The sequence below is a fragment of the Andrena cerasifolii genome, chromosome 7, assembly GCF_050908995.1.
Source record: "Andrena cerasifolii isolate SP2316 chromosome 7, iyAndCera1_principal, whole genome shotgun sequence".
Lineage (NCBI taxonomy): Eukaryota > Metazoa > Arthropoda > Insecta > Hymenoptera > Andrenidae > Andrena > Andrena cerasifolii.
The window spans coordinates 11,650,006-11,671,713 of NC_135124.1; the positions used below are offsets into that span (position 1 = coordinate 11,650,006).

The following is a 21,708-nucleotide window of genomic DNA, read 5'->3' on the forward strand; positions in this document are numbered from 1 at the left end:
CGAAGCACCTCGCGCTATGGATCGTTCCATGTGGCATCCGGCCCGTTCGCCCGACAGTTGTAAGATAAATCAGATTGCTTTAACGTATCGATGAGATTTACACGCGACCGCGATAACCGATCGGAAACGTCGGCTACGTATACATATCTAAGTGCATTAACGTACGTTCTTCTTCTTCTTGCTCGTATCGCGATATCCCCCCGCATCGGGCATTACTTGGATCGCGACTTTACAGCCTTTAGAGCGAAGTCACGCGACCGAGTACGGTACACGTGCTACGATATCATTACACTATTCGCTATTCGCGGTTTACGATTCTAGCACCGTTAAACGTCCACGAACACAAAGATCCGGCCGATCGATGCAAGAATATTAACCATCCTTGCGCCGTTCTCTCTGCTTTATAAACAGAAAGCAGTAAGCTTCGATGGATACCGAGGCTGCCGCATGCCCACTTCCCCTCGAGTCGCTCGTATTTCACGCGATCGGTAATCGATGTGGACCGAGTTCGATCACCTGGGCAGAGCTGGTTGGAGTTTATTTCGATTAACGAACCTCCCTAAGCGGACGTCATAAAAGTAAATGGGATAGGCTATTATGATCCTCGCGACCAGCAATGACAATAGTAGAGTACGACCACCGTGGCGGGGGATATACCTGCGTGTGCCTATTTTACTCTGCTCGAGGGAGGAAAAACGTTCACGCGATCGAGAGGATGTATGTACGAGCGACGAGAGGTGAGCACGGTGGAAAAAAGGAAAGGACTCGCGAGCCGAGAATCGGCAAGAATTTCCATGTATTAAATAAACATTTCCCCGTTGTCAAAGCGAGGCACCGCGGTTGTGCTACTACAGTGTCCCGTGTTCGTGACCATACAGGGCAACTCGTAAAGTACGCCACCGCGACAGGGCGAATGCAACGCGCTAGCAACGAGCCAGCATCGCACACGAGGTACAGGGTAGACCTAACATCTTACGGACTAGCGCAGCCCAACTTTGACTGCCTTATCGATCTAGAAATTCCAGACTGATTCTAGTGTCCTCTGATCACGAGCCACGGGCAGTTGATGAACTATTCCTCCGAGTAGTATTGGAACCGAAGGAAAAGTGTCTGTGTGGAAATGCACGTGACTTGGTGTGACTGAAACCGTCGGCTGCAGTCGAGTCAACGATTCGCTCAAGTGCCAAGGATTTTAATTAAATTAGAGGAGAGTGAAAATAGCACATTTTCGTATTTCGAGTTTGTTTAAAAACGTTACCAACGAGACGTCTCACTGCATCATTTGGTGAATAATGAATATCCAACTGGCAGACAAGGGTTCTGCTTTCCTCGTTTCCAGCGCTCTTATTAAGGTCTTATTAAGGTATGGTGGGGTAACGATGTAAATGCTTAAAGATCGCAGAATAAGGGCGAAAATCGCTGATTTCGGGAATTTCGCAATTTTCGACCTTATTCAGCGAACTTTAAACGTTTATAGCTCGGAGCAACGTTAACCGATTTAGATGAATTTTTCAGTATGTATACAACTTATTTCCATCTACAAACGGGTTTTTTGAATTTTCATTAGAGGCTCAGAAAAAAATATGAAAAAAAACGAAGTTCACTATTTTCATCGCTATTCCGACCAGTTGCAATTTTTTTCAAAACGACGAAACGCGTCACCTAGAAAACTAATTCCGCTAGCTTCTAAAAAAAACTCAAGTCGTTTGGATCAATTTTAAAAAAGTTATGCGATTTTAAAGAGTGTCAACTTACTTTCCGATGCGACTGTATCTGGCCCCGACCTTATTGTTGGTTACCTACTCCTCGGTGGCTATGAGCTTTAAAATGTGCCCATCGATCCCCTACTCCGAAACGTACATGGGAAACACTTTGCAGGGCGTCGTGCGCTGATACATGTGTCTCATTTCGATCGTCGGTTCGTAGGCGCGAGCTTTCCTGTTGCGTGCAGGTACTTTGCTCAGGAACCTGTTGATTTGATTTGCCCGCGGTAGCCGAGCGGACCACCACCGTACAGACATAATGCGATTGACACCTCCGACGTAAAACCGGCCTGTCGAGTCGCAAGCGGCCGGCACAGAGTTGATGCGTGTGCGTGTATCTTTCTACTGGCAGAGGAATGCGTAGCGCATGGGATCTTGGGCAAAGAAATCACGCTCCATTTCTGTCACATCGGTTCCCTTCGCACCTGTTTCATTCGAGCAATTATTGGTTCACCCGCTGCGCGAGTGCAGATATAAGTACCTTGGAGATGGAAGAATTTCACGGCGAAGACGCGAGTATCCTACAGGTACGCCTGTATGTTTCCACGCTGAAGATACGCGTGTACACGCGCTGCTGGTGGAGATAAAAAAATCGGTATGTGCACCTGCAATTAGCTATCTCGGCGGTATCTAAAATGGATGTGTTTACGCCAGCCGTAATCGGATATGCTGATTAAGTGGCTGAAACATCTGCGATTATGTATCTACTGTGACAGAGTTGTACGCTTATCAAAGCCCGAAGCGAGTAGACACGCTAGAAATATGTTAATCGTAACCGTGAAATCGAGTTACGTAATTGCATCCCCCACTGCGAGGCCGTATCGTTTGTTATCTACCAGGATTTTGATGAATCGCTTAATAAGTAACCGGGACACTTTGCTCTACATGTTTCCAGCAATAAGTCACTACGGTAATTCAAATCCCCGCCCGACAAGTGGATAATCCACTTGGGTCTTCGGTTTAACGCCGCCTTTAATTAATTTCAGACCGAGGGTAGAATTTAATACCCTATCAAACGCAAAGTGTGGGGCCAATACTTTTCCCTGTAAAAAAACGATTATGCAGACGATGGCACAGGGGAATGTACTTGTTGAACAAGTTCGCAGCGATCGATGCACGAATACGGAATGGATTAGCAAAACGTCCATCGCGACCCTGATTACTTACCTGCTCGCACAAAAGAACTTTAATAAATTTTCCATGGATCTGAATGCAAATGAGTAGACGATTAGATGTGTTTCTTGAGATAATGGTTAGAACGAGACGATTTTGCAACAAACACTCGCACATGGAAAGTTTAATAAACTTATTAACGGATTATGCAGACAGCTTTTGAAAAAGAACGCGGTTTTCGGGAATTTTTTTGGGAAATATCTACGGTAAATTTGTTTACAACTATTCGCTTATTTTTAAAGTAAATATATGCAGCAACTCTCAGTACTTTTGTTATGGAAAAACATAAAAAATGATCGAATAACAGCCATTCCCGCGGAAGCTGTGTTTATATCGGTGAGCAAGATATTTCGGAAACCGCTGTATCGATTGGCCGAAACTTTTGCCGGCTTCTTTTATATACCAAAGACTAGTAGACGGACGAAGGATTTTTTATTTTAACCAAAACTCAATTTTTAATTAACGAAAAACCAACCATTTGGACATCGAAAAAAGCGAGGTTTTGCGGGAAACGGCCGCCATTTTGTCAAAAAAGTATATATATTTGGCGTAATTTTTTACTTTTTTGAAGTTTTACCATAAAAAATTACGGAATATATATTGGTTATACCGTAACCAAAAAAAAATTCCCGCAATTATATTGAATACAAAAAATTTTCGTCAACGATAATGGTTATGCATAACCAAAATCATTTAAACAAAAATATTAATTCTTATGCCATAACATTTAAAATTTAGGTTATAACAGTTAGTGTCCCTGGTATAAATAAATGTAACTTGAAATGTTTTTATTTTCTATATGAAATTAAAATACTTATGTGAAATTATCAAGTGCTGTTCGATTATTCCTACACCCGTAATCCGAGTTAAGACAGAAGGATAAGTGGAGCTTGGAATATTTCAGCTAGCTCCTGGAACGTATGGAATTTTTTTCTCCTCACAATACTAAAATCATGATGCAACGACATTAAAATAACTTTAAGCTACAAAATTACAAATTTTAAACATCTCAGAAGAACTTATACGCTTCCTTAGTTTTAACTAAATAACCATAATTTTCCAAATTTCTCAAAGTGCACACAGCATTCGTCGAACATGAACCAGAAATATTTCGTAGAAACTAGGTGTAGCTGTACAGTGTATACAAATACCTTGTTTGTCGTTAAGTTAGCCGTAGTCAGACTGCCTCTCATCCCTCGAACGACAGCACAATTTCACATCCACCATTTTAAATATCTAAACAGCTTACGTACGGATTAGTTGCGTCCTAATAGACAACTGACGCGCATCATGATTTCCAACGAGAGATAAACTAGACATCTACGCGCAACCGCCTAAGAAACATTAAACTACAATCTGGTCTAGCTGTCATACAAAGGCACTTCAGAAGATCTATCGAAAACAAAGGAAATGCGCGCAGCATTGCAGCAACGAACTCAACAAACACCGAGGACCCGCGTTTAGTACCGACTAACGTTAACTATTGGTTTGAAATTGTTTTCAGGCCGGCCATCAGTCGGCTAGCCGGCGCAGAAATTCCCTAGGGCGGTCGTATAGTGCTCTCCACCTGTCACTCCATCTACAGTTATCCTCGTTCTGTCGCGACTACGCACGTTCTTACTCTCTATAAAACCCTGCGCAGCCACACGCGTTATACGTGGATCGTGGTCGCGTGCCGACGATCAGCCTTATGAAAATGTGGTAAGCCGTTTAACGTAAACTACCGCCTAGTTACATTCCCCGGCTCACACTTGTTTACAAACACCGCGGCGACATAACCTCGAAAACGGACCCAGACATAACCTGTTAACCGAACGGTCGCCTATATGCATGAGCACGCGGGTGGGACACGCGACACTGCTTACCGTCACCTATTCGTTTTGAAGATGCACCTGTCAGGAAATGGCACGATGGTCGACCGTACTGTCGGGGGTATTCCTGGCCCTTTCTATGGTTCTGTCCCTCGGCAAACTTCTGATGCTAGCCAGTGGAATTGGAAGCAACGGGGATCTCACCGAGGCAGATCAGTGGCTCGATGAAATCGGCCTGAAACAGTACCGGCCTCTCTTCAGGGAAAAAGGTCAGGATTTAATCGGCCGCTAATGTTACGTCACGTGCTACGCGCCCAGTGACAATTGCCTGCCAGCCCGTGTTTACGAATGTTGGGCGGTTGGAGTCTGATAGTTGTAGATGTTGATAAAATAGATATTACAGTAGTATTTCGTAATCTTTTATTGTTCCATGATAAATAACACCGTGTCGAGGCAATAGGTTCGTTGTTGCGATGTTTTAAGGTCAGAATTGATTGTCTGGCACGCGGTGAATTTTCCTACGAGAAGAAGCATCGGAATCTATTGATTGCCCGTAAAGTTATCGGTCTTCCGGAATACATTAGTCGTCCTCCAGCGTGAACTTGGGGAACACTCGCCGCGAGAGCGCGTCGCCCGCGCAAACCTTATTCATTACTCTGGCAAGAACCGACGTGCTTCACAATTCATTAACATCTCAAAGACTCGAGCTTCCGCGCGGCGCGCTACCTACGTACAGTTAATACAATCTTGGTCCCTGCCTACGTTCTACGCTATGACACCTTGCATGCCGATCTTTTTGTACGATCGCGTAAGGTGCACCAGAGTTAACGATATAAACGATTAGCAAGTTAAATGATCCTCACCAATGGACCCTGATCGACTGTGCTACAAGTTACAAGACTAGTTTCGAAAGGTGTTCAGTACGCTCGCTTTAAAAATTCTTACCCTTCGATCATTTGACCCCTGTTCGCCTCTCGTTCCTCCGCATTATATCTGGAGGCTTGGAACTTGATAAATCTGCGTCAGTGTTCAAAGTTTTATCGTTTTGGCCCTGGTCGGTGCCAAGAACGTGGGCGCTTGCGCGAATCCCGCCTGAGGCCAGGCTTTTGTACCTCGTTATTGGTGGGACGAACGGATGGATACCAAGTTCCCAGCTGCGGCAATGTCACTGCGCGCTGTTTGCGCTCGGGGTGGGGGCGCGCCAGCTCGTGTCCTGCTCTCTCACCCCTTCTCGCGTTCGCCCGCCCCCCCTTCCTCCCCCTCGCTTCGCCACTTTTTCGGGTCTGTCCATCACTGTACGTTACTACTGAAAGCAATGTACAACGCTGTCCAATAAACGGTGAAACCCTAATGGCCCGATACCGTCTCTGCTGAATAATGAATGCCCCCCCTGCGGGCCAAACTCATCGGCCTAAATGAAACTGTGCCACTGTCCGTGCAACTTCGATCGAGCCAATGACTGGCTAACGACGTTTCCCTGTCGGTGGGATCTGTTCCGGATTTTGGATCGATTAATTTAGAGTGTATTTGCAAAGCGATATGTAGATGTTGGATGCTGGTGTTTTACCCTGCGATCTTTCTCCGAAGACAGCGTTGGAAGAACTAGAGATAATTTCACACGCACTTAGAGTGCCAGGTGAGCATTGGACGCAGATTAATGATTCGATAAGGTCGCATTCGTTTCCGCGGTCGAACAAGGGATGTTCCTGCTGATCCGATAATTGCAATCCGAGTGGAGAAAACTCGGAGATCCCTTTCTAGGGTTTCCAAGTGCCGCACTTGTGTCGACGCGGCAGAAAGCAAGATTGGACCACCGAGAGCGCAAAGTAACAAATTCGTTGGGTCAGCAACTGGCTGCGAGTAGTCGCATCGCCCAGCCCCGATCTCCGTATCGATCATAGATCCTTGGCGATTAAAGCGTGTCCAAATAGACGTCGAAGGCGTTCAACGCGAACAAGAGCACTTACTCTCGATTCGACGACAAGTGCACCGCAATTATTGGAAAACTTCGGGGCGTCCAGCTGCAGGTCCCGGGCGACTACCTTGAAATCCGACGTCGAGCGCCCTCGAGAACCTTACCGAAAGCGTATTATTAAATTAATCATCCCATCGATGCCTGGATTCGGCGAATCGTTACATCGCAAGCGTCATCCGCGTATCGCGGGGCTCGTTAGTGCTGCGGAGTTTGAAACGACCCAGAAACGTATATCAGCCAGTCCACCCTCTCGATGCACTTTACCCTGAGCATCGATTTTCGATTTTCTCTGAGTGCAGATTCCCCGCAACGAAATCCGTGGAGCGTCTCGGGGTGTTTACGCCCACCGAGCCACCCCGCTGCTCGTAATCGCGAGCGTAGCCCCGCGGAAAGCTGTCGAGATCGCGTAAAAAAACATTTTGGGGGGTTGGGTGGTGTGGCGCGGCGCGGCGTGGCGTGGCGTGGCGTGGCGAAGACGGTTGGAAGAGGAAAGAAGGCGAGGGACGGGGAGATCGGCTCGGTCGGCGTGGTGTTCTTGGTGGCGTGGCCCCGCTGCTGGTGGGAGTACGAACGGAACGGGTGGCAGAGGGTGGCTCTGGCCGCGTAATCGTATCGCATGCAGTCGTCTAGCGTGAGTCCGCGCGAGCGGATCGTCGAGTCGCATCCCATCGCATTGCATCGCATCGCATCGCTTCGCTGTTGGTTGACGGGCATCGAGAGGCCCTCGCCCGCCGGGCAATCAACGATCTCCAACCCCTTCGCGAATCTCTCAGCCGATCCCGACCGCACCGCTCGTTTTGATCGTCGACGAACGACGTGAGCATTATGTGCGCTGCCAGAGGCCGCCTACGCGCCAGCCGCCAGACGAACCGCGTCCTTGTGAACGGTGAAACGGTGAACGAGCCTCGGATGCCCGCGCGTTCACCGAGCCTTTGACACACTGGCCCGTTTGGTCCTTAGTAGACGCGTCGAGTCGGTCGTAGAAGCCTCGCGTTTTTTCGCCCCGAGCCCCATTCCCGATTCTTTGCCTTACGATCTCACATCCTGCGTGTGCACCTACGTTCTTCGAGAGGTACACCCCCGACCGCATCTAGCGCTCCTTTCACAGGCCCCGTCTCGACCTCCTCCGTAGCCAAACTTTCTCCCATCGCTTCGCTCCTAGACCAAAGTAGAGGAATATAAGTGCGCATCTGTCCCCGTCACGCGAAAAGGGGTGCGATCTTTAGTTCGCGACACGGGGAACCGTATTAGCTGCACAACCACGCGCCACCACCGTGATTTTCCGTTGCGAAGTTCCAGTTTTGCCACGATCCTCCGGCGGAACGGCGGTCTCCTGGTGACGAGACAGAAAGTCCATTGAAACCTGTAAGTGCACTCTTTCTTCGCCTCCAACCACGGCCCTTATCACCTTGCGTCCGACGACCGACGGTGGAGAACCATCTTGGGCGTTCTTCTTGCATTCCGTCGGTTCAAACGTCCATCTGTCGCCGGGTATATCCATCCCACGCCATCATATTTGAAATCAGTGTACGCTTTATACCATTACTTCGAAATTTCTCAAAGATCGGCTCGCAGCCTTGTACTTGCGCTCGCTCTATGCATGGAGTGCTGCTACTCGCTTGGAGAACATTCACTCGTGCTCTTAATTAAGCATGCTTAATACCTCAGCTATCTTTGGCCGCAAAACTTCGCACGAAAGCGACGTCCACGTATCACGCGCCTATTCGATTCTTCGTAACCACTCGTAACGTTAGTTCGAAGCGTAAGTAGCGTGCCATATTCCTATGCAGCTTTAATCGAGAACCCTGCAAACTTGGCCGACTCAATGCAACAGCCACGCTCCGAGTCGCAATAATATTTGCACACGGCTTATCAACGTTCCCCCATAGCCGGGGTCGCTCCGCGGCCGCTGAAAGTTCAGCGGTGCCGTTGAAGTTCTCCAAGAGGGAAGTAAGACGGTCCGAGGGCCCGCCTCGAGAAGTAGCTTCGCCGGTTCCATTTGAATTTCTGAACGGGACTGCAGCGAGCAGAGAGGTCGCGGAACGTCTCGGACGATAAACAGCCAAAGACATTGACGTCACGCCGAAGAGAGCAGCCCGAAAGTTCGGAGGTTGCGTCGCGTGTTGCCACGCTCTCTCGGCCTTTAAGAGAATCGCGGATCGCCTAGAGCACCGCGAAAGCGTCCTGCATTGCGGCACTTTGACGCGTGACCCCCGACTCTAACGCGAGGAAAAAGTTCTCGGTAATGCGTTTTATCGGGCCGACGTCGACGACTGAAAGTTGCCGCCGCGGCGCAGCGAGGACCGAGGAACGTTGGCGGAACGAAAATTCAATTCCCCAGCGGCCTGTGAAGTTTCTTTCTTACCGTCCACCGTCTACCGGTGCTACGTTACAGTCGTTAAGGGGGGTAGAAGGGAAACGGTAACATTTTGAATATCACGAGGGACCCGTTTCAGTTTCTAGCTAGACCGCACGTTAGCAGAGGAATTATCTTCCAGCGACTCTTCCCATTGTCCATGATGTAATTGATGGCCGGCGTTGGCGTTGTGCGAGGGTAACGGAGCGGAACGCGAGTTCCAGGAGGAAACCGCGCGGCCGTGCAGGTCGTAAATCAACTCCGGCGCGAAACAAAAGGCAAACATTTTGATGACACTCGAACGGGGAAACAAGCTACTCTGCCAGTGGCTCGGCAAATTCGCCAGGTCGATATATAGCGCGCCTCCACCTCGCAGGACACGCGTCCGGCGATCGCGCGCGAAATCGATTTCCTCCTGGCCGACGTTGCGTGTAAGTATGCACGTGCACGAACATCGCGGCTAGGCAGGCGAAAAGTATCGATCTCCCTCGCGAGGCTGGCCTCAACCTTTCCGTTTCGACGCAGGAAAATTCGAGCACCGTCCTGGCAAACCGTCGCCTGAGCTTTCTAATCGCGTGCCACTTGGCGCGTTGGAAATTAATTGCCGTCACGTGCAAGGAACGACCGAGATGGTAACGATCGTGGCCTCGCGCCTCCCACGCAGGTCCGCCGTGGTTTTTCGCGAGCGTAATCGCGCCGGTAGAAATAGGCTTCGAGGTATCTATGCTGGAACGAAATGGCGCGGAAGGCGGGCTGGAATCGAGCACGACTTAAACGGCTGGAAAGCATCCCGGCGAGCTTGATTACACACCGCAGAGAATTGCAAATTAAATCCGATCCGCAGACGGAGATTCGGATGTGTATCAGTCGCCTAAATCCTCCGAGGGATCGATCCACCGCTCGTGGTATGTACAGGGTACCTCAAAGTACGGGGCTGAAGCCACTGGGAGATTTAAAGGAGAACGAATCGAAAGTGTGAGGGAGGTACAGTTTGTTCGGGGGAATAGTTTGAAATTGATGTTGGAAGAGATACATGGGTTCGCATATTTTGAAGGATTCTGTATAGAACCGTGGCGGATTTATCAGTGACCACGGCGAAAAAAATTCGGCTAGCAGAGGTATTTCGGGATTTCGGGGATTATGTAAATTGGGGTGCGGGCTTGCCGTAAAGCATCGCGAGTTTAACGACGTTATCTTTCGAGTGCGCGACGCAGGGACACCAATTACGTTTTACTGCGGCACACTGGGCATTAATCATCGTATAATCGTCAGAGCGAATTTCGCGAGTTCCGGTTTATTTTTGCCACAGCCTCGTTGTGCTGGGAAATTTCAGGCGATAGCGGCGAAAGGGGCGCAAAAAGATGAGTTGTGTGTCAGAAGCACGCGGGCGAAACGCGAGGCAGCATCAATCTTGCAGCGCTACCTGAAACCCACGGTTATCTCGCTTAGAAAGTCGAACGGAATCGGATTCGCGAATCGAGAAGAAAAGAGAAATAAACGCTCGTATGTGTGCCATCATCTTCGATCTAGCCGTTCTCCACACTCAATTGCTCTAATCTCAAATTCGAAATAGTCGCGCGCTTTCTCGGCTGTGCTTCTTCGACACCCTTTTCGATCTCAAATCCCATTAATGTCCACCTTTGCAGACTCTGAGCTGACAAGTAAACATTCACTTACAGGGAATAGAGTTTCCCGATTTGGAATATATATTTTTAAAGTGCTCTAGTAACTAAGAAATCCTGAAAATTATACCTGCAATGGACCTATTTTACTCGTGTTAACAATAACATTCAATATAGCCTCAAGGCGTACGCGAAAAAGGCAAAATCCTCTTATTTAAGAATAATTCGCTAAAACCTGGTATCTGTATGTTTTTTTGTGGTGCTGAATCCGAATATGACGTTATTGTTTGTGTAAAAAAAATCTAAGGTAGTTCTCTTAATAAAAAATCCCTTTTTTCGAGATAATTCAAAAAGGAAAGGGCGGAGAATTTTTTAAATATATTTTTTTCGGATTACTCGTATCAGTTTACTTCAAAATCCATTTTAACCTGTTTTTAACTCCCATAGGGCAAGATACCAATTCATAACCAGTTTAGCTTAGTTTGAAAAACAGTCTATGACTGAACCTCGCCTTTGCGTTTCTCTGTTTTCTTTCTTTCTTTTCTTGCTTATATACTTATAGACGCTTAATAATAATAATAATAATTATTTATAAAATTTATAAAAATAGTTGGTACGAGTAATCCGAAAAAAATATTTAAAAAATTCTCCGGTCTTTCCTTTTTTATTAAGATAACTCCCTTAGGATTTTTTTTACACAAACAATAACGTAACATTCGGATTCAGCACCACAAAAAAATACAGTAAAAATTGAATTGTATTAATAACATAAGTAAAATAGGTCCATTGCAGATATAATTTTCAGGATTTCTTAGTTACTACGAGTACTTTAAAAATATATATTCCAAATCGGGAAACTCTATTCCTTATAACTGAATGTTTACCTGCGAGGTACATAATTGGTATGATACGCTAAGTTTTAATATGTCCCGAAACGCCAAGGGAAAGGTCTGATCGACCCTCCCGCAAGAATGAACCTGTAGGAAAGCGCGCTAGCCCCGAGGGCCCTGGCAAGATTTTAATTAGTCCGAAAACAATCGCTAGTCCCTCGCGAAATGCATTCAACGCTTTCGCGTCTTTTCATCGCCGCGAGCTGCAGCTAATCTCGGAGGGTCCTCGAAAAAGAGTTGCTTTCAGGCATATTCTCGCCTCTCTCCCCTCATCTCTCGCCAGCTCGCGAGAGAATCGCGATCACGAGCGGTGGTTTAATCGCGCCGCCGTTAAGGTAACGGCACATGTCGCGTGCACGCCGAGTTTCCATTAACGCGAAAGCACGCCAGGGTACACCATGGGCGAAACTGTGTCACCACCGGTGCCCGTTCTGCTCCGGTACATATTCCCAAGGTATCGTCGTGCAATTGGCGGGGCATGCCCAGCGAGGGTGGACGTGGTCTAATATGTATTTTGTCCGTTAATTGCAGGGCCTAGTTAGAGGTCACTGTCAGTGGCCAAGAAGTACGCTGAACGCGACCCTCGGATGTTGACTCGCGACACTCGAGTACTTTTCAGCCTTCGCTGAGCCTGCTGGCAGCTACATACGTCGCTATAGGTATCTGCAAATTAAGCGGAGGGAAGGTTGCAATCCCGCGAGCAGGGCAGACACAAAGTGTGCACGGAAAAGCGCGGAATCGATCTGTCCCACCTTCGTAATACCAGCAACCCTCTCATGCATAATCATGAGAATGTATGACATACGTATGCCCTGGTTTTCCCTGGCCACCGCCGCCGCCTCCTGCTCCGCCCCCGTCGCCCCTCTTAGCACCGAAAGGATCGTTAGCACGAAGTAATGCCAGTGAAGGATATCCGTTCGAAAAGGTCAAGAGTCCACGCGAGGTCGCCGCGCCACGCGGTTGATTCTTTCATTGTACGAACGCCACCTTTTTCTCCTCTCCCGGCGCGGCGACGAAAAAATGGGATGGGCAAAAAGGGGGCGAGAAAGAGGTGGTGGAAGACGGAAGGTCTGAGGTAGCTCCGAGAGCACGTATCCTCCTTTTACCTTTGAAATCCAGCAGCTCGAGGGCTTTGATGCGGTCGCTAATGGAACGCTTATCCCTCCAAGTCTCGCAATACCCGCGGCTCCACCACCGTCCTCTTCTTTTTAATCCCTCCCTTCTTTCCCCCGAGACACGGTAACGTTTACATCGTGCCCCGAATCTTGCTGACTGTTCAGGCTCTCGGAGCCCCGATCGAACCGGACACGCCGATTCACGCGCCTTTGTTGCGCGCTGTTCGTTAACCGATGCAATCTCCAAGCTGCAGTGTTATCGGCGCTCGCATCGCCCGAGGGAGCGTTGTAGGTATATTCAGGATGCCCCGCGGTATATGTATACCGATTACGAGGAAGAAAGAGCAATCAACGAGATCTCGACGGATGTTGCTGGTTGACGAGGAAGAACCGATTGGACCTGGCAGCTTTCACCAATTTTACGTCCCTCGGCTGACGTGCACAGCGATTCAGCTCGCAGCCGCTGCTATCGATTATACCTCGAGCCGCGATCGCACCTTTCGTCCTTGCCGCGGCTATTTTTTTTTTTTTTATCGCAGCCAATTGCCGCGGTGCACGACGGGCGATAAATTCTGCACGGGAAACGAGAGGAGCGCGGAAAAGCACGGGTGCGATAACCCCGCTTCGACCTCGAGTGGACTCTTGACCCGCTTTTGGGGACGTTTAATTCACAGTTACGTATCGTGGCCGTTGATTAAATCGTCGCGGGTGTCCTATCGATCCGCGATCGTTTAATTGGCGTCGTTAATCGGTGGCCTAAAAGCGCAGGACAATGGGAGGATTCGTCGAAACCGCCATCAATCTCTTCACCCGAGCTACCCTGGATCTGGGTCAGCGCCGGCAAAAGTAATACACTACCTGAATATCGCCCATCGGAACTTCTCTTCTTTACCCTCCCTTATCCCTCTCCCTATCTCTCTGGTTCTCTACTCCAGCTCCACTCGATAAGCTTAATCCTTAAACTCCGCGACACGAAGGTCCTCGGAGAGTTTCCCACCGACCGCGCGGTCGGCGGTAAGGCGTATCATTATTCTCGTTTCGGATATATTCGTAACGCCAGAGAACGTGGAAACTTTCTCTCCTCTTCTCGGCGATTCTTCCAGCCGCGACCTCTCTCTCTCTCTCTCTCGCCGCCCACCTCGTTTCAGCTCGGCCAATAATCGAAATTAATTACATTTCGTTAGCAGCCACAATCCCTCCATTGTTCGTCTCGGAAGCGTGATTAATGCACACCGCGGCAACGAGTTCTCCGCTGCAACCAGCCCTTTGTCTCTGCCGATGCGCGGCTAGAAGCATCGCGTTGCAAAGACGCGACCGCCGCTCCCTCCCTCCCCGTTTTCGCTTCGCCAAATGTTCATTATCTGTTCAGTAATACCGTCACGTATATATTCATGGCTAGCTCGTCGCTGAATCGCAATCATATCGCGGACGGCGCGATGACAAAGCGCGAGCACGCCTCATTGTTCTCCACGCGGTGCGTCTAATCTCGATTTCTTTCGCGATCGACTACGTTCGTCGTGGCCCCCCCCTCGCGGTATGTGGCCAGAGGGAACGGCAAGGGGTAAATCTGTTGTGCTTCGTTTCGTGAAAAGATGCCCTCGTGACGAGCGAGCGATGCGACGGTGAACGATAGAATGCTTCGTGGTCGGTAAAAGATTGACGAGAAGGAACAAGCGCCGTGGAGAGGAATAATGCCGGACAAAAATCGAGGCTGTCGGGATGGACAACGCGACAAAGATATCTTTGCCGACGAGATATCGTCCATCGGCATGTCGCTGCGGCCCAGCGGCAGCGCATCTTCCGGTGAGTACACGCACCACGCAGACGACAGAGTTTTAGCTAGTCTAACACTGTTTAGAGGCAAGCCCTGCGAGAAGCAACGAGAAAGCTACCCCTTAATCCTTTAATTCATAGTCAAGCCTTTCGGGCTGCACTGCGGTGTAAATAATCATAGGAACAGCAAACCCTGCGCGTTACATTTATCTCTGAAGAACCATCGCCAGTGTAGTTATCAACCCCCCAATATCGGAGAAAGAAATTAATCCATCTGTCAGAGTAACAGTTCTTTCAGTTTATTTCAAGTGAACTGAGGAGCGTATCTAGTAGAATCTAGTATGATTTAGTGCGAGCGTGAATTCATTCTCAGTGGGCTGACTTGGTCTGCTGCAGATATTGAAGAAGTCTCTTAATAACGTTTCCATTTGTGAACGCACGATCGTGTGTCCGTGCTTGCATGGCTATGCAACTGGTAAAGATCTTCCTAGCGTCCACGCACTCCTGAGGCAGGGTCAGTGGATACAATTCCGCAGTGCTCAGGCCTGTCCGGAGCTGGTTGAACAGATTCAGGATAACGCATTCTTTCATCAGGATTTCTGAGTTGGCGACGTCCGCGTTGCCGATGGCGCAGAGCCAAAGCAGCTTATCCAGCCACGACTCCTTCTCGCTCAGCTCCGCCTCGTAGCTCACCCCGTGGTCCCGCATCCACAGAGTCAACTGCAATTTCCAAATCAATACTCCACTGTTTATTTACTCGCAATAAGTGAGAAACGAGCGATACCTTTCCCCTGCACTGGAAGCGGAGAGGGTTCCCGGAGAAGTAGACTTTGTCGATGCCCCCCGGGAACTTGAAAGGGTCGAAGCAAGTCAAACGGTTCTCTCTGACGTCCAGTCGCTTGAGAAGCAGCAGCTTGCTAAAGATTGCTGGCTGGAGTCTGTCGATCTGATTGAAGGATAAGTCTAATTGCTCCAGGTACACCAGGTCCTTGAACCACTCCTCCTTCACTTCCGTGATATTGTTATTCGGTAGGCTGAGCTTCTTCAAGCTGGACAAACTATCAAACGCATCCGGATGGATGCCTCCTATTTGGCACTTGTGTATGTTCAAGGATTGCAAGCTTCTTGTATACTTGGAGAACGCTCGCGGAGGAATCTGACGCAGGTTCGAGTTGAAGATCAGTATCGCGGGCACCTCGGTGGAGGTTTCATTCAGAATAGTGTCCAGGCTGACGTTCGAGCATTGCAAGCGATCGCCCGATCCTGAGTGCCGATAAAACATAAGCTTCCCAATCATTTCGCGAGAATCGAGGCGGTAGGAATCAGAGATGGAAAAACGAATCGAAAGAATTTTGCCTCACCTCTCTCGTGTTTGTCCACGGTGCATATCGCGAATGCGACACTGATGCAGCTGAAAATGCACAGCGGAACGAGGAACGACGCACGGCGCATTCTAATAAAAGCCTCGCTACCCGTCGGTTTCGCGAATGACAACGCAATGAAAGCGGACAGGGCGAGCAGAACTCGTCGCGTCCGGATTTATCTAAATACGCTTCCCGTTTCCAGCGACAGATACGCGCCGCTATCTCTCAATTCCTATGAGCTGTTAATTAAAAAATAAAAAATGATAACTCGTTCTACCCAATGACGAAACGTTCGTCGCTCTGCCGAATAGTTTAGGAAATTATGCACCGCAACGAGGCCGCGAAAAATGATTCGAATCTTGCAGGCATCTCAACCCTTGCGAGCTGTTGCGAAGTGGAGGCGTTGCCGGAACTTCCGCCGCAGGACGAGGAACGCTTGCAACGCGCTGCACGCTTGCTGCAGCAGAGACTCGTTTTACGCCAGTGGTTGACGGACCATGGCCTACACAGCTATTACCAAAAGTGAGAGAAATGTTTGAGCAACTCGTTCGCGACCAAGCGCTTAGCTCCGATACGAGCAAGTCCGCCTTGCGGATCGGTGAACGAAGACTGGGCAGGGCTCTGTTTCTGTTTTGCCAGGCTGATGCAGATGGAAGTGATGTCTCTGGAGGACGTGTACTGGGTGGAGGAGAATGCGGCACGGACGGCTCTTGGCAAGGATCTGCCGCGATGGATTCAGGCCAGACACACGTTGCCCACCTCCAAAGAGGATTTAGAGACCCTCAAGGCTGATCTGTGGAGCGCCGTTGTGAAGAACAGCCAGCACCAGGACGCGTGGACATGGGGTAACGTTTCCCTGACATTTCCCATCGACCTCAGCAGCACCGATGCACGGCTTATGTTGTGCGAAGGGGCAGCGTACGTGCAAAAGACGTTTTATTTATATTTCTTATCAGGTGGAATGTTAGTAGTTTCTGTGTCGGTGGCGGGGCTGGTGACCCTCGCCGCTATGACGCAGCCCGCCCTAGCACCGGAAGCGAAACACTCCCTGCTGCAATATGTGACCGGGAAGTATTTGCTACCGAGCAACTGCCGCGTGCATTTCGAGTGGGACGAGCCACAGCTGGTGGGAGAGACAATGACATTTACCGTCAAGGTACTTTCTAGATTTCCACAGTAAGCCCACAAGAAGTGGAACTACCGCCCTCGTTCACCGAGTAGCATCGATTGCCACGCGACGCTATCGAGCGTCCACGGCAGCCGACGGGCGATGCTTCCCCCTTTGAAAATTTCATTCTATCGACAGTTCTATCAACGCAACGGGCAACCGTATCCCATCTGCGACAAGGACAACCTGATAATCGAGGTGACGGAAGGCTCACGGCGAGTAGCTACCCTGATAGAGCTGGGTGGCACCGACCCCTTAGCCGCGAACACCGCAGTAGTGAAGTTCACTGTCCGACACGCTGGACAATATCGAATAGCCGTACTTATTGGCTCGTGTCATGTCCACGGTAGCCCGTTTCTTAAGAATTTCCTTCCCGGTACGTGTGCACGTGACACCTATTTAAATAGCACGTTCAAACCCATCCTGAAACTGCGGAGCAACCCCTCAACAGCGCTGTTTGATTAGGTCCACCGGATCCAAACAAGACCGTCTTCGTGCGACAAAGTTCCACGGTGGTTTGTACAGCTGGTATCGCGCACAGCATGACGATAGAGCCGCGAGACGAGTACGACAACTTGTGTGTATTCGGGCCCGGGGATAAGCCCACGGAAGGCTACCAAGTTAATATCACTCAGGCAAGCGGAAGAGCTCCAAGTAGCGAGCAGATCGATGCGTGCCCGGTTCGAATGATTGTCTGACATGCTGCTTCTCGTTGTAGATCGGTAGCGTAGTAGACAAATCGGCCGTCACGAATTGTAGCATACAGCTCGACTATGACCCCCCTAATCAAAGGATTCACTTAAAAGTCAGCTTCCCCAAAGGTGGCTGCTATCACGCGACAGTTAGCTTAGCTGGCCTGCAACTGCACAACGGTGATTTCGACATCATTGTACTGGAGAGTACGAGCAATTCTGCCTTTTAAACATCGCGAATTGAATGTTGCTTGTGTGCGATGCTTCCTGGTTACGATTACTATAACTGTTACTGTAGGTGATGTCGCGAGAATGGTGCACAGCAATGTAGCCACGAAGGATCCCGATATCTGTTACGCGGCGAAATTGCTAGGGATGCAGGGCGAGAAGTTCTCGAAGCCGAAGAAGGTCGTCTGTTTCATTTCGCCTAAGCAGCTGACGATCAAAGAGTATCTGCTGAGAATCATACCGAAAAGACTCGTCACGTTCAGGCTCTGCCCATCAACCAAGGTAAGCTCGTCGAGCTTGTCGAAATCAGAGGAGCTTGACAATTCGATCGTGCCAGTGGAGTGCATGCGAGTAATTCGAAACCGATATCTTTCAGTTCCATTTCGATTGTACGAATGATCAGTACGATGGTTACAACTCTTTTTCTATCGATGATGGATGTCAGCCACCCGTTGAATTAATTTCCCTCTATCGAGACATTATCGCCGCTACATTTACGTTGTTTCTGTTGAAAAACATAGGTGGAAGCGAAACATTCGCAGATAAGCAGGATTTCTTTTATCACGAAGTTCGAAAGCACCATCAGAAGCATTATCACGAAAAGCTTTCGATGAAAGTTCAGCGGGAAAAGCTATTGGAATCGGTAAATTAAAAAAAAAAAAAGAAGGAAAAAACACGCGCAATTTAAGTTATACTCGATCCAAGTTTGTATTTATATTAATCTTTTTTCCATCGTTCTAAGTCTATGAAAGCAACCAAAGGGTTCTCCGTGAGCGACTGGTGTAGGAACTTCGAGATCACCTTCCAAGGAGAGCAAGGTAGGTATCGTACATAAAAGTTACCCTTTTTCTCGCGATAGACTAACATTTCGTAAACCATTTTAGGGGTGGATTGGGGCGGTGTTCGACGCGAATGGTTCGAACTGATTTGCGCCGCGCTGTTCGACCCGGGGAACGGATTGTTCGCGTGTTTCGGGGAGTCCCCGCAGGCTTTAGTTCATCCTAATAGCAAACGGCCTTCGAACCTCAAATTGAAGCATTACGAGTTTGCAGGTCGCATAGTCGGCAAATGCCTGTACGAATCTGCACTGGGTGGTTCTTATCGGCAGTTAGTGCGCGCTAGATTCACCAGATCCTTCCTCGCGCAGATCATAGGCCTCAGAGTACATTACAAGGTAAAACCCTAGCATAAACCCTGTCCAATAACTTCGCGATGCCCAGTTTCTCAATTTCTATTCCCTTCGCAGTATTTCGAGCAAGACGACCCAGATCTGTACCTCAGCAAGATAAAATACATCCTTGAAAACGACGTGGAGGAGATGGAGTTGTATTTCGTTGAAGAAGAATACGATAAAGACGGTCAATTATTAAAGGTACATTCAAAAGTCCAATGCCAATGTCCAGCCTCCTACTACACGCTGTTGATTTACAGGTCGCCGAGTTAATCCCTGGAGGTAGCAAGGTTCGTGTGACCAACGACACAAAATTACGATATTTGGATGCACTGGCGCAACACAGGCTTGCTAGCTCGATACGGAACGAAGTGGAGCATTTTCTACGTGGCCTAAACGAACTGATTCCAGACAACCTTTTGGGAATATTCGACGAGAACGAGCTGGAAGTACGAGACGCAACTTTTGCAATCCTTGAAAGCACGTTGCCATCATCCATCGAGTGTCCTCATGGTTCATACTCCCTCGTTTATTGCAGCTACTGCTGTGTGGAACGGGCGAGTACAGCGTGGCAGATTTACGCGCGCATCACATAGCCAATGGAAGTTCCTCCGAGTTCCTCCGTGTTCTCGATTGGTTCTGGACCGCGGTCAGCAACTTTACGCAGGAGGAGATGGCCAGATTGCTACAATTCACCACAGGTTGCTCGCAATTACCACCCGGTGGATTCCAACAGCTGAGTCCACAGTTCCAGATTACAGCCGCACCAACTTTTGCTAACTTGCCTACAGCACACACTTGGTGCGCCCCATTAACCCCCCTGCATCTTCGCGACGCAGCGCACAGTCTAATCGGTGTCCGTGTTTCAGCTTCAATCAACTCTGCTTACCCGATTACGAGTGTTACGATCACTTTGAACGAGCATTGCTGCTGGCGATCAGCGAGGGTACCGAGGGCTTTGGTATGATCTAAGAAGATGAAACGTCCAATCACTTCACGTCTTATCGAACTAATCACGATTGTATTAAAATGCTATTTATTTAACACCGTTTCGTTCGTATTGATAACGTAGTTTTACTCGAGACGGTAAATCTCCCTTTTACGGGATCGGAAGAGACGACACCTGTCCGCACAATTTGATACGTAAACGGCCTGGAATTTTTTAAATTACCCTTTTTACGTTCCGCCGAGAGACTATCAAAGAATCGAGCGAAGTCGAGTAACGTGAACGACGGTATTGGTGTTTTTACTTGGCTTGCGGGGACGTTTTTATAATACGGTGCGATACAAAGAGCAATTGGCACGGAACATCTGAATTGCTCAATTTGTTGTATCAAGGTTGATTAGTACCTAGTTTAAAGGTATTGTAAATTTTATTACTCGTAAAGATAGGCACGTACGCGTTCCACAAGCCACGGGGACTCGATATGCATTTAACGCTGCAATTTAACGACACGCGATTAAATGAAACCGATCAACCTTTCCGTTCGTAATTGCTGAGATAGATAAGAGTAGCACCTATCCCTGCAAACTCTGAGGAGGTCGTAGTAAACTGTACGGCACTCGATTAATTTCCTTGCGCATCCTCGTTCGATCGGCTAACCGAGGGAAATAACATCTCGAGGGTGTACTTCGTTAATTCAGTTCTCTATAGAAAAGAGTATCCAGAAAGATAAAACATACTTGTGCGATGTAATCGGAACCAAAAAGGAATGGCGATAACCTAGAGTTCTTCGTAGATATCGTAAGTATCGTCGAACAGATTCGTTGATTAGTGCGTATGCGTAGTACGAAACTTCATGTACTTCAACTTAAGCACTGCGTTCTTTGTTTCATTCTTCCTCCCTTCCCTCCCTTCTTTCTTTCTTTCTTTAATATTTAATTGAGGTAGCAAACCGACGAGTACGATCGAACCACAGTCTCGAAATCGTAGAGCTGCGTTATTTGTTGTCGCAATTAATGTACGCAATAAATGATACTTTAGGTCGACTAGCAGAAGTTACATACGCTATTCAATGATGTACTCGAACAAGAAACGATTTTGTGATAACAAGAGCGAATCTTCCACTCACACTTGTGCCGCGCGCACGAAATGATTCGGGGAGGGGGAGAAATCTGCGGAGAAGCGCGTCAAATACGGCATCAAACGGAACGGAAAATCATAATTTTATCTTGTACTTAAGTACAGAATAACGAGAAATGTGATCAGACACGTCGTATTTGTGTCACTCGTACGCGTGGGTTACTTAGACTTAACAATCAACTGTAACGTGTTTTGGACAAAATAACATGCCGCCAGCAGCACCGCCCTCCCTGTTGTATACCGATATCTCTTCATTTTCGCCAAAACAGAGCAACCGCGCACGTAGGCGTTATGTAAAACGCACTCAGCCACGGTGTATGTACGTGGAGACATATACTGCTGGATTACGTAAATGTATTTATTGTTGCTTCGTAATGGAAGCGAATCGGTCACCATGATGGATTATCTAACGCCTAGCAATGCTGGCGGCATCTTATTTTTATCACTTTATCACGTTGCACGAAAAAAAGTGTAAAATATAGATTAAAAAAGGCACACGATATCAACATTTATTTATCCATCCC

The 21,708-nt window shown here is 48.4% G+C and overlaps 3 protein-coding genes across 9 annotated transcripts in view; 1 reads left to right on the plus strand and 2 right to left on the minus strand.

The window, feature by feature from the left end:
- LOC143371078 (serine protease inhibitor dipetalogastin) overlaps nt 1-21,708 on the minus strand; it is a 46,302-nt gene that overhangs the window by 24,334 nt on the left and 260 nt on the right. Inside the window, exon 1 of one of the 4 annotated variants that reach the window (XM_076815939.1) lies at nt 4,808-4,943. The exons of 1 other annotated variant lie outside the window; for it this stretch is intronic. Coding sequence is in view for 1 of the 3 variants with exons in the window: in XM_076815935.1 (XP_076672050.1) it covers nt 4,190-4,256 (67 nt within the window). In the remaining 2 variants the exon portion in view is untranslated. Of the gene's footprint in view, nt 1-4,087; nt 4,372-4,807; nt 4,944-21,708 lie in introns of those variants that run through there. 2 more of the 4 variants (XM_076815935.1, XM_076815937.1) reach the window with 2 other exon arrangements.
- On the plus strand, nt 4,839-21,684 carry LOC143371071 (apoptosis-resistant E3 ubiquitin protein ligase 1). 4 transcript variants are annotated; one of them, XM_076815911.1, is made up of 17 exons: nt 7,271-7,538; nt 8,016-8,087; nt 14,298-14,508; nt 16,208-16,364; nt 16,482-16,687; nt 16,799-16,998; nt 17,149-17,386; nt 17,476-17,645; nt 17,729-17,909; nt 18,001-18,212; nt 18,307-18,573; nt 18,673-18,748; nt 18,815-19,104; nt 19,177-19,302; nt 19,362-19,550; nt 19,640-19,902; nt 19,971-21,684. In XM_076815911.1, the coding sequence occupies exons 3-17, from the start codon at nt 14,397-14,399 to the stop codon at nt 20,071-20,073; spliced, it is 2,790 nt and encodes a 929-aa protein (XP_076672026.1). In that variant the 5' UTR covers nt 7,271-7,538; nt 8,016-8,087; nt 14,298-14,396; the 3' UTR covers nt 20,074-21,684. The 4 variants fall into 4 exon arrangements, with proteins under 4 accessions (XP_076672024.1, XP_076672026.1, XP_076672025.1 ...); XM_076815910.1 differs by having other exon boundaries at nt 7,271-8,087; XM_076815913.1 differs by lacking the exon at nt 8,016-8,087.
- LOC143371084 (uncharacterized) lies at nt 14,756-16,170 on the minus strand. The gene is made up of 3 exons (XM_076815948.1): nt 15,840-16,170; nt 15,263-15,741; nt 14,756-15,198 (listed from the first exon to the last, which is right to left on the minus strand). The coding sequence occupies exons 1-3, from the start codon at nt 15,928-15,930 to the stop codon at nt 14,848-14,850; spliced, it is 921 nt and encodes a 306-aa protein (XP_076672063.1). The 5' UTR covers nt 15,931-16,170; the 3' UTR covers nt 14,756-14,847.

Excerpts from the sequence above, each read along its gene's own strand:
- LOC143371071 (XM_076815909.1), top strand. The coding sequence starts at position 4,839 with ATGGCACGATGGTCGACCGTACTGTCGGGGGTATTCCTGGCCCTTTCT. Across the intron at positions 17,646-17,728 it reads ACCAAGTTAATATCACTCAG|ATCGGTAGCGTAGTAGACAA; the intron begins GCAAGCGGAAGA and ends TTCTCGTTGTAG. Across the intron at positions 19,303-19,361 it reads AAGACGGTCAATTATTAAAG|GTCGCCGAGTTAATCCCTGG; the intron begins GTACATTCAAAA and ends GTTGATTTACAG.
- LOC143371084 (XM_076815948.1), bottom strand. The coding sequence starts at position 15,930 with ATGCGCCGTGCGTCGTTCCTCGTTCCGCTGTGCATTTTCAGCTGCATC. Across the intron at positions 15,742-15,839 it reads CGTGGACAAACACGAGAGAG|GATCGGGCGATCGCTTGCAA; the intron begins GTGAGGCAAAAT and ends ATCGGCACTCAG. Across the intron at positions 15,199-15,262 it reads GCTTCCAGTGCAGGGGAAAG|TTGACTCTGTGGATGCGGGA; the intron begins GTATCGCTCGTT and ends TGGAAATTGCAG.